The sequence below is a fragment of the Liolophura sinensis genome, chromosome 1 (assembly GCF_032854445.1).
Source record: "Liolophura sinensis isolate JHLJ2023 chromosome 1, CUHK_Ljap_v2, whole genome shotgun sequence".
Lineage (NCBI taxonomy): Eukaryota > Metazoa > Mollusca > Polyplacophora > Chitonida > Chitonidae > Liolophura > Liolophura sinensis.
The window spans coordinates 4,003,350-4,014,796 of record NC_088295.1 but is presented as its reverse complement, the minus strand read 5'-3'; the positions used below and the strand labels follow the sequence as shown (position 1 = coordinate 4,014,796).

Below are 11,447 nucleotides of genomic sequence, written 5' to 3'. Positions count from 1 at the left end.
ATTAAGTGGAAATTTTGTACATTGTACAGTAACAAAACATGAATATATCGAGCATAAATCTGTTTTTAAGTGAAAAGGTGTGGACAGCCCCTGGTTGTTGATTCTGTCCCTTCTTACAAGGGGCCTTGTTGACAAGAAGCGGTTCGCGAGATTTGGAGAGCTGTTCGAGCAAGAGCTTGCTTTTGACCAAGTCTTTTTATGCCATAAGTGGGAAAGTTCATCTGTAACTTTTTAAAATTCGGTGGTTTATCCCGATTTCTTCAACCCATAAAACTGAGATGTAGTATTTGATTGGAGTTTTATGCTGTAGTCTAGAATGTTTTCCTTATAGGAAGGCAGCCAGCATTATTGTAGGAGGAAACCAGGCATTCTCACTTACGACCGCATAAGCCAGCATGAGCTTAAACTCCCAGCGATCACATCAGTGACGGTTTCCTGGGCCATTGTTCTTCACCAGCACACTAATCACAGAGGGTTACAACAATCATTCACCCTTCATGAACATAGGTGGTGGATTATGTCTGTGCGTCCATTGCACTGAGAGGACTAATGTTCTGTCAAGGCTAAGAGGTGGATTGCAGGTATTCTGGTATTGTCCCACCATCCCAAAGGCAGGAATTCACAGTGTGTGAATATGTGAAATCTTGTGCAATAATTTATGCAGCTCCTATAATGCTAAGACCCAAGTCAGAAAAGCATGCGACAGAACATACTACTGGGGACAAAACTCCAAATTATGTTGACCATGTGGATTCATTGTGAAAGTCTTTGGCATGACAGCACTCGGAGTTGAACCATAATCAGGTTTATCCAGTGGACTTTCAACCCCTGGCACTGTAAAATCTTGGAATGACAGGGTTGGAGACTGAACCCTTGACAACTTCAATAAAGGTGAACAGGTGCAGTGAAAATCACAAACAAGGAATTTGACAGATTTATTATATGTATTTCACAAAAATTGCATACACATTAATAAAATCCATTTGCAGGAATGATTGACACTCCCAGAAAACTTTCCCAAATACTCTTTTGTGCAGTTTGTCATTTCACAGCAGATAACAAATATCATTCCAACATTCAAAGATACAGTATTAGCCAAAGCTTGAAGCTGACATGACAAATTCATATTTTGAGAAGAGTCTTGATCAAAGAGCAAATTCCACACAGTTATACACAGGATTTGTAGTATGCATCCACCAGAAGACCAATGGATTTAATTAATCATGTCCACCATGGTAACACTACCACAACAACAATGGTAACACTACCACAACAACAAACCCATTGAGCACTTCTGCTACAGCTTTAACAATGGATCTGCATTGTCCCCAGTCAGGACAATGCCAACACATGATAAAATGTACAAAATATGAGAAATTTACAAGTGACGGTTGACTAATTATATACAGTTAAAATGCAGTTGTAAGTTGGGATGGAAGATACTCTTCTTCAGTCACTGTCATCAAAAGTTGTCTTTTTGCCTGAAAGAAAAAAAGAAAAGAACCATTAGGCCTTTTTCTCAGCGGATATTGTAATTACAATAATGGCAATTATTAGTTTTCATCCATAAGTAAAAGTAATCTGCAGAACAGATGGCTCCTATTTAATATATTACTAGGACAAATTACCATGTCACTTGCACTCCATGTCTAGCAAATGTTAATAACAGAAATGTTTACTTCATTACTATGATGTGGAATGGATAGATCGAACACATGTCCCACCACCCCATCCCGTGATGTTACTTTTCATTTCATTCTATTCGTGGTGGAAGCAGTTGTGACGTCATGATTAAACATTTGTAACCAATGTGTGGGACATCCTGTTGAACTATTTTTGCAACAACACTACTTATGATTGGTCAATTGTGTGTTCTACATTCACAGTTTGGAAAGGTCTATATTCTAGAATGTTTCAAAGAGAAACTGATGATGAAAAAAAAAAAAAAAAAAGACAAAGCAATAACACGACTGCTAATGGGACACAACATTGTTTACAACAGATTCATTTGTGATTGATCAAATCTGATTTCTTTGTAGACAGATTAGGAAAATCTTTGACAACATGAAACTTATTGCTAGGCAACAAAACAGGCAAAGAGGAACTCCCATTTGCAAATCAGCCATTGTGTATGCGGTTTAGTTTTTGGAATCTGATAAATACTTGGGGAACAACCAGTCCACAGGGCCTTGAACACGGTTACTGGTATCTGGCCCCTCACACTGGAACAGTTAATACAACCATCTGTGCTTTCAAGGCTTACCAGATCCCTGTACAAATCCCCCGCCTCGTCCTCTGCCCCCTCGACCTCTGTCTCCTCCCCCACGACCTCTAAAACCACCTCGCCCTCCTCGATCACCTCCACGACCTCTGAATCCACCTCTGCCCCCCCGAAATCCTCCTCCACCTCGCCCTCCACGGAATCCTCCACCACGGCCCCCTCGACCCCCGTGGAATCCTCTACCTCGTCCACCTGAGGACACAAAGTAGAATAAGCACAGGTACATACAATCCTTATGTCAGTCAAAACCCTGGCAAAGACTCGGCAAGATTTCACCAGCATTAAGGCTATCAAATATGTACTCACGACAGACTCTCTACAATGACATATGCAAAGCAGAAGATAACACTAAAACCACAATTGTCAAGATCAGAAAATCTAACCTGTGAAAGGGGAACCAACTTCATAGCTGCAGTGTCTAAAGACTGGTTAACAGAGCCACATTGGCAAATGGTGCTGCAAACTGTTATTAAGGTTAGAGCCATGTCACACCCACGAAAAGGCACAGGGAACTTACCTCCTTGTCCCCTTTCCTGTGCAAAGTCCAAAGACACTTCACGGTCATCAATTACCTCCCCTTTCCTCTCGTCAAATGCCTTCTGAGCATCCTCTGCATTGCTGAACTCCACAAACCCAAACCTGGTAAACAAAGCACACACTTGTAGTCACAAAGCACCCAAGACAATGGTGGTCTGATAAAGTTGCATTTCTCATTTCAAACACTGGTATCACATCAGCAGTCTTACAAGCCAAGGGGTAAATGGATCAAATGGATCAAGAGGTTAACAATATTCAGGATGCCAACAGCTGCATGAATCGCAGAGACATGTGCCACAATACAATTATCGGATCTGGAGAACTAATAAACTCCTAAAACATAAGCGGAGGTTTCCAGACTCCAGTAAGAATTGATCGATTTTATTTATTTGATTGGTGTTTTACGCCGTACTCAACAACATTTCACTTATACCATGGTGGCCAACATTATGACAGGAGGAAACCGGGCAGAGCCCAGGGGAAACCTTTGCAAATCGAACTTAGGCACAGTAAGGCCTACTTTCATCTTATGTTACTCCTACTGCACCCATGAGGCAGATGGCTCACCCCTTAGATCTGCCGGTGTCCTGGTGGGTAAGTATTCTCACAGCTGTGGCATTGGGGAAGTATTCCTTCACGCCATCCTCCGTGGAGTCGTAGTTCAGATTCCCAATGAACAGCACCTTGCTCTTCCCAGCCTCTGTGGACAGACAGTACATCATGTTCTTAGAACGGGGACAGTACTTTCTTGGGCACTAAAGACATGTGAGTAAGCCTGTCTCAGTCAAATGCCTCGATTTGTCAGCACTGAACATCTGACTCGTCATCAATCATCACTGACAGACTAGAACCTTCACGATCATACAAACCGCTATCATAACAAAACAGACTTATTACAGAAATCTGAGTTCGGTGATGAAGAGTTTGCACTCAAGATCTTCAAGATCTGGCTACATGTATTTTTTTTTTCAAATAGAAGAATTGAAAGGGTGAGGCTTGTATTATTAATTAATAATTTTTCAGTCATATGACAACAAAGGAGTCCTTAGAGTGCATGTGATGTGCCTCCTTGTTGCAGGACAGATTTCCATCGCTCTTTTATTTAGTGCTGCTTTACTGAGACAACTTACCGCAGGCAATATACTGATACGGGTCAACCAGTTGTTGCGCTATCCCCTACATGCTAAATGCCAAGCAAGGAAGTTACAAATTCCTCTTTTAAGGTCTTAGGAGTGACTACCAGAATTGACAAGGATCTATCGCCTCCCAAAGTGGATGCTGCCCAACTGTGCTATAGAGACAGGTGTCACATGGAAGGAAAAGTGAGTGTTACCTCCTGAAGAAGATCTTCTGTTATCCCTTTCTCTTGGGGGCTTATTTTTGAATGGGCCCAAGGAAATCTCCTGCCCATCGATATCAAGACCTTGTTTCTCCTCCATGATACTCTGGGCTTCAGATGTACTTTCAAATGTCAAGAAGGCAAACCTGTGTATAAACAAATTACATCTTTAGATACTCCAGGTGGACTACACATACTATATTAAAACTATCTTCAGAGCAAACAGATATTTCTTTATTTGAATGGGGTTTAATGATGTATAGGAGTATTTGTGGGTAAAGATGAAGACAGTCCATGCAGTTGGCATGACAGCCTGACTCACCCTCTGCTGTTGCCATCTGGGAAAAAGTGGCATACGCATGGAGACTGCCGTCGGGAAGGCTTCCTTCAGCATGTCCTCTGTCACAGTTTTGGATAAGTTTTTCACCACCAATTTGCTGCCCTCCTCTAAAGACAGTAAGATTTTGAGAACAAATATGTACAACTATTAAAACAAAGCTGAAGTATATCAAACCTTTAAGGTGTGTTATAGATTACTTTCCATCTAATCATAAATTAGCCATATAAGGAAAATGTCTGAACACAAAGTTGCAACTACATATGGAGGTATACTACAACAACAGAATAACCTAATAACTGGGCATACTCTGATCATGCTGCAGATAGAACATGTGTGAAGCATGTGCCTTTTGACATGGTAACCTGCTATATTTGAGGCCTGCATCTTCCTCTCAATATGTGCAGAACGACATTGCTCTAGTGCAGCTACCTTCATCCTCAGTGTTGCCTTTCTTGACGGGGCTAGCCTTAGGCTTGTCTGGGGTGGCCGCTGGTGGTGGACTGCGGGGTTCTGCCTTAGCCTTCTCTATCATGATCTCTTTATCCTCCAGGGTTTGGCCTGACAGTGCCACAGCCTTGTCCAGGTCAGCCGGGTCCTCCAGAACCACAAAGGCAAACCTGTCACATCAAACATGGAAAGTCAATAAAAAACAATGTAAGCTAAAGTGATGAGTGCACAACAGGTAAATGCATGTTAACACAAGGACACAAAAAGTTCTACAAATCTTATCTTCAATTTATTTTTGAAGGCTGCTGACTGAAGGTGTTAATTACCTAATTCAGTTGAATTTGAGGTCTGAAAATACAAAACAAAGAGAGGATTACCCTGTGTGCTGGGTGTGGTGCCTGGCCGTCATCGATCAGGTCCCGGTATATTCCACACGGTGAGCCTTCACTCGGGCAGAAGCTGATCCATGTATCACAACAGATCAGGAACAACCAGAACTTCCTGCCATTGAACAGCACAAAACTACTTCCTGCCACTGGACACCACAAATCCCAACGTCCTGCTATTGGACACTACAAATTTGAACTTCCTGCCACTGGACACTACAAATCTGAACTTTCTGACACTGGACACCACATATCCTAACTTTCTGCCATTGGACACCACAAGTCTTACTTGTCTGCCACTGGACACCACAAGTCTTACCTGTCTGCCACTGGACACAACAAATCTGAACTTCCTGCCACTGGACACAACAAATCTAAACTCCCTGCCACTAGATACCACTAACCCAATCTTCCTGCCACTGGACTCCACAAATCCCAATTTCCTGCCACTGGACACCACACATCCCAACTTTTTACCAATGGATACCACAAATCCCAACTTCTTGCCAATGGACACCACAAATCCTAACTTTCTGCCACTGGACACCACAAATCTTAAATTACTGCCACTGGCCACCACAAAGTTTGAACTTCTTGTCACTGGACACCACAAAGTTTGAACTTCCTGCCAATGGACAATCCAAAAATATGTTCCTGCCACTGGACACCACACTGCACACCAACTTCTTGATACTAGACACAAACAGTGGTGCTGCAACTGGACAGCATTAATTTCAGGTTTACGAAGATTACCTCTTTTGGATATTGAAGTCCAGTATGACCTGAATCTGCAATCATGGAACGATGAATTATACCTCCAGGCACTAAAGAGCCCATGAGTCAACTAAACCAATCTGCAGATTCTGCAGAGTATTGCACACCAGTATTTGTTTATTTAATTACTCTCTTACAAAAAAATCTGTGAAACTGTCATGAATACGATCAATCATATTCCACTTTTCTTTGATTCCACATCCACATTGAATTTTCTTTTGATGTAAGTAAATGAGCAACTAACAATAAACATGCCATTATAAAGTACAGTTCATTAAGTACAGAAATGTACCACTCTTTGTTAGCCACAGTAATAACCACTCAATTGATACAGTTAGGTACCATATGTACCTGTGTTCTGTGGCTGATCTACTTTCTCCCAGCACAAGAAGAATTTGGGTATACCACTTTGCAGAACCTAAGGTACTGATCTCATATCACATGATGTCAGTACCCAGAGTACGTTTACTGGAACTTATACCAGTACATTAAGTACTGCAGTTGTGCCGATGAAAAGCCAGTACTTAAAAGATCTGAAGCACATCTCTCTTTACCAGTACCTGAAGCACTGGAACTGGTAACTGCTTTGTCAGTACCTGAAGTACTGCAAGAGACCATTCCTTTACCAGTACCCGAAGTACTGGGATATACCATTCCATTGCCAATACCTGATGTACTGGACCAGAGCATTCCTTTACCAGTACCAGAAGTACTGGAACAATCCCTTCTTCTGTCAGTACCTGAAGTACTGGAACAATCCCTTCTTTTGTCAGTACCTGAAGTACTGGAACAATCCCTTCTTTTGTCAGTACCTGAAGTACTGGAACAATCCATTCTTTTGTCAGTACCTGAAGTACTGGAACACACAATTTCTTTACCCATAACCAAAGTACTGGAACAGACCATTCTTTTACCAGTACCCGAAGTACTGGAACACACCATCATTTACCAGTACCGGAAGTACTGGAACTGACCATTCCTTTACCAGTACCCGAAGTACTGGAACATACCACTTCAAGCGGACGTGCTATACAAGTACCTTTCCAGTATCAGAAGCATGAGCATCACAACTGGTACATACAACTCCTCGCCAGTACCCGAAGTACTGTTACACTTCAATGGTAGTACCATGAAGTACTGTCACACTCCAATGGTAGTATATGAAGTACTGTTACACTTCAATGCTAGTACATGAACTACTGTTACGCTTCAATGGTAGTACATGAAGTACTGTTATACTTCAATGCTAGTACATGAACTACTGTTACGCTTCAATGCTAGTACATGAAGTATTGCATTTTGCCAGTAACAAGTTCTGACGTAAATGCCACTTACTTCTTCTTGGGTAGCCTCTGAATAGATTTTACACCAACACCATTCTCTTCTAGGAAAGATTTAAGCGTCTCCTCAGTAGTCTTTGTAGACAAACGATTCACGAAAAGAGTCACTGAAAACAAAGCAGGGGGAGATGTCAGATGTGAAAGGCATTGTTTTATTTCTTCTTTTTTTTTTTTGCAATTTTATTGAACCACATAAATACTACTGTACAAAAATAGTTCTATGTTTGACAGAATCTTTACATTCTCTCTTCGTTTGATATGTCTTAACCCCAACTTTTACAAATGTCCTGTCCTAAATTGATGTACAAAAACTGTGGACTCACCAGTATCAGTTTTTGCCTTCTTAGATGGTTTGTCAGCTTGTCCCTTCTTCCGTTTTCCCTGGTTGTTGCTAACAGCCTCTTCTTCACTATCACTGTCATCTTCCTCCTCTTCACTATCCTCTTCATCATCGTCTTCATCTTCTGCAAAACATAAAATTTGTTTACGGTACTCAAACAAACAACATCCACGCATCATGTTCTGTCTATCTTTTTACTGATCTAACAAGCGTCATTAACTTAAAGAGGGGATGAGTACAAGACAAGAAATGCTATACTGTAGTAAATGCTATCTGCAGTATATTCAAATGTTTACCTTCAACCTCCATGGCCTGCTGCTTGGGTTTGGCTGCAGGCTTGTCCTTCCTTTTCTGTGGCTTGGCTTTTGGAGGTGGGGCTTCTTCTAGTGTACAAACAGATGTATTACGTTCTTAGCCAGTTTCAAAACAGGACAATAATGGTTCAGAAAATACATTCTAAAAAAAACTATAAATCTGCATGATATATTTCTTCATCTACAATGGCCATAGTTTCTTAAAAACTGAACCATAGCTTAAAACTCAAAGGGCAACTCAGTGAAAACATACCAACGTTCAACACTCCAGGTAGGAGAGTCAAACAGAGACTGAAAAGTATCAAGGGCCTAATGGTTACTTAGATCTTTTTCATGGCCAATTTGACAACAGATAAAAGCAATTATCACTTCTTGAAAAAATGAATTTTTCAATGACAGTACCACGAACATTAGTAACAGCCTTCATACCTTCCTCTTCTTGATGACAGTACCACAAACATTAGTAACAGCCTTCATACCTTCCTCTTCTTGATGACAGTACCACAACCATTATTAACACCTTCCATACATTCCTCTTCTTGATGACAGCATCACAAACATTAACACCTTTCATACATTCCTCTTCTTGATGACAGCATCACAAACATTAACACCTTTCATACCTTCCTCTTCTTGATGACAGTATCACAAACATTAACACCTTTCACACCTTCCTCTTCTTGATGACAGTACCACAAACATTAATAACAACTTTCATACATTCCTCTTCTTGGTGACAGTATCACAAACATTATTAGCAGCTTTTGTACCTTCCTCCTCCTCTTCTTCATCATCGTCATCCTCATCGTCATCATCGTCATCCTCATCATCCTCATCATCGTTTTCCTCAGTCTTTCCATTCTGTTTTTCACTTAATTTTGCCTTAGCACCATTTATTGGAGGAGTTTCCTCTGTGGAAGAAGATAGTACCTTGTCTAGCAACGCAAGGAATCTGGGACACAAATCTTCAGGTCAAATTTAATCTTCGTGAATTATTTATTTGACTGGAGTTTTAAACCATACAAGAATATTTCACATATACGACAGTGGTCAGCATTGTGGTGGGAGGAAAATCACGACCATCCGTAGGTTGCTGGTGGACTGTCCCACTTACGACCAATTTTCGTAACTAAATGACATTCTGTACAACATCCGTGAATCCGTGTGGTCTCCCTACCTTCCTCATCACTGTCTTCCTCACTACTATCGTCGCTATCCTCTTCTTTAGCCCGGACCACTGGTTTGGCCTTTTTCTTCACCACTGGAGTTTCTATCTCTTCCTCCTAATAAACAATCATTTCAAAGTGAAATCTACATTCCAGCGTTTAAAACACTGCAAACACTGTCGTAAACCACCCATCAAGGATCAAACAGGTTCTGAATATTGATGCTATTTGGATATTTTTATGCCAGTAGGAAACTCAAGTATCTTTGGTTAAAGTAATACGCCCGCCAAGCCTAGTGTATTTTGGGTTTGTATAGCTAATCCATCATCCAATAAATGACTGATAGAGGGGCTCTACTATTTCATGAGATTTTAAGCTCAGCTTGCTGTCACTGACAAACCAGATTCACAAAATGAATATCCGAGAAGGGGCTCAGTCTCTGATAAAAGCATCAACCTATATTTTACAACTGCCATACTTTCCTACAATTAGTAATCCATCATTAAATGCTCTGCTCTATGTATTTAACAACCTGACCTCCATACAAGATATTAGACAATTCAGATTCGCTGAGGCTGTCATTAGACAATTTTGCCGATATCCATGTGACCAGCTAGAGATTTGTGACGTAACCATTCGCACTCAATCTGTTCACATACGGAATGGCTGGGATCAGAGGTTGACCAGCAAGGAATATGGCATATTCATGTATTTCTAAACCTCCTGGTGTTTGGATTATCCGTAGCTGTCCTCCCATCAGCATGGAACTCTATTTAGTCCCCACACCAGAGCATAATTACCTCAGAGTCCTCATCAGAGCTCTCCTCTGATGCCTCCTGCACAACCTTCTTGGGAGGCGCTTTCTTCACCTTTTGCTTCTTCCCAGCCTGAAAAGTGAAGCACAATGCAAGCTAAACCCTAAATTTACTTTCCACAACTGTGATTTACTAAACAAACGTTGCTAGAATATAGGCAAGATTTTGATATACACTCATTCTACATCAGGCATCTTAAAAATATTGTTATTTGAGATTACTGGCTAAATTAAGACAAGCTCTAATTTTCTTAATTTACATTCACTGTAAAGGTATATGTACTTCAAAAGTCTCTAGGAAGACAGTTTTTGCTCTATAGCTCATCTTTGTTGAAACTGGTATGCATGCTAGCGTATGAGTCAACCAGACAAGGTAGAAACAGCATAACTGAAAAAGATTTCTTAGACCACATGCCATTTCGCCCAGCACGATGCACGTGGTCTATTTAATACCACGGTACATTCTGCACCATATGCACATGAAAATCCAATTTACACGAACATTAATGACCTGATAGGCAAATAAATTCATGAAAAGCATGTTGTACATGTTAAAATAGTATGACAAACTACAATACCTTCGCGGCTTTCACCTGTTTTGGAGCCATTTGTGTTGTGTAGACTTGTGTCTGTGAGCAATACTTCTCCCTGCTCGCTGCCACTTCCAAAATGAGGTCGTGAAAACGAGACACCATGTGCTCGGTGCGTCATAGACCGCATGCGCACATCGCTAACACACCCCAAGTTCCGGTGTTTTCGCCACGTGGTGTAATTTAGACAACTCCAGCTTGTATACCTTTCACAAGCATAACATGTAATTGTTGAATGTTTAATAGTGTACACGACAGTTTCGGAATAGGTTCTAACATGTATGTCAAGTGAACTAACGGCAGGGCTTACATAAAACATACTGTAATAAAATGAATCGATGTTGCATAAAGCCACATCACGCTTTTGCATTTTCACATGAAGAATACTGTATTCCTTAATGAATGAACCTGGTTCTTTACTGCTTCCGATTTTGCCAATAACCATATATTGGTAACATTCAAGACCGGAGCATTATACTTCAACGCATTACGAAAGAGCACACGCGTACCATCACAACTTAACCCATGTCTGGCCAGAAACGTGTCGGCTAGCCCCATTCAATGAGGGGTGGGGGGCGTGAGTAAGTTGTTAGGGGTAACTGAAATTGTGCACGTGTATCGGGATCTATGCTACACAGCACAACAACCAACCTATCACAAAAGTCCACAGAACACGTACATACCAAGACTACACACAAAATCCTTTCTAGAGAATTATACTGTATGACAATAACATGGGTATATAGCATGCCGAACTGTTTAACTCAACTTGACGACCT

General features: G+C 41.0%; 2 protein-coding genes across 4 annotated transcripts; both read right to left on the bottom strand.

Moving 5' to 3' along the window:
* Positions 1 to 1,409: 1,409 nt before the first annotated feature.
* LOC135461818 (nucleolin-like) lies at positions 1,410 to 4,257 on the bottom strand. The gene is made up of 5 exons (XM_064739064.1): positions 4,152 to 4,257; positions 3,386 to 3,518; positions 2,854 to 2,920; positions 2,264 to 2,473; positions 1,410 to 1,481 (listed from the first exon to the last, which is right to left on the bottom strand). Exons 1-5 carry the CDS (start codon positions 4,255 to 4,257, stop codon positions 1,410 to 1,412), a joined length of 588 nt encoding a protein of 195 aa, XP_064595134.1.
* On the bottom strand, positions 4,158 to 10,886 carry LOC135478978 (nucleolin-like). Of its 3 annotated transcripts, none has more exons than XM_064758686.1 (10): positions 10,672 to 10,886; positions 10,065 to 10,151; positions 9,276 to 9,381; positions 8,869 to 9,009; positions 8,081 to 8,167; positions 7,768 to 7,908; positions 7,440 to 7,551; positions 4,927 to 5,114; positions 4,480 to 4,604; positions 4,158 to 4,303 (listed from the first exon to the last, which is right to left on the bottom strand). In XM_064758686.1, the coding sequence occupies exons 1-10, from the start codon at positions 10,771 to 10,773 to the stop codon at positions 4,283 to 4,285; spliced, it is 1,110 nt and encodes a 369-aa protein (XP_064614756.1). In that variant the 5' UTR covers positions 10,774 to 10,886; the 3' UTR covers positions 4,158 to 4,282. The 3 variants fall into 3 exon arrangements, with proteins under 3 accessions (XP_064614756.1, XP_064614746.1, XP_064614739.1); XM_064758676.1 differs by having other exon boundaries at positions 8,081 to 8,164; positions 10,657 to 10,884; XM_064758669.1 differs by having other exon boundaries at positions 10,657 to 10,882.
* Between the last annotated feature and the right edge of the window lie 561 nt (positions 10,887 to 11,447).

Coding starts and splice junctions, on each gene's coding strand:
- LOC135461818 (XM_064739064.1), bottom strand. CDS start 4,257: ATGGAGGAGAAACAAGGTCTTGATATCGATGGGCAGGAGATTTCCTTG. Junction 3,519..4,151: donor CAGAAGATCTTCTTCAGGAG/GTAACACTCACT, acceptor GTCTGTCCACAG/AGGCTGGGAAGAGCAAGGTG. Junction 1,482..2,263: donor GGGATTTGTACAGGGATCTG/GTAAGCCTTGAA, acceptor TTTTTCTTTCAG/GCAAAAAGACAACTTTTGAT.
- LOC135478978 (XM_064758669.1), bottom strand. CDS start 10,773: ATGGTGTCTCGTTTTCACGACCTCATTTTGGAAGTGGCAGCGAGCAGG. Junction 7,909..8,080: donor GCAGGCCATGGAGGTTGAAG/GTAAACATTTGA, acceptor TATGTTTTGCAG/AAGATGAAGACGATGATGAA. Junction 5,115..7,439: donor CAGAGGCTACCCAAGAAGAA/GTAAGTGGCATT, acceptor TTGATGTGACAG/GTTTGCCTTTGTGGTTCTGG.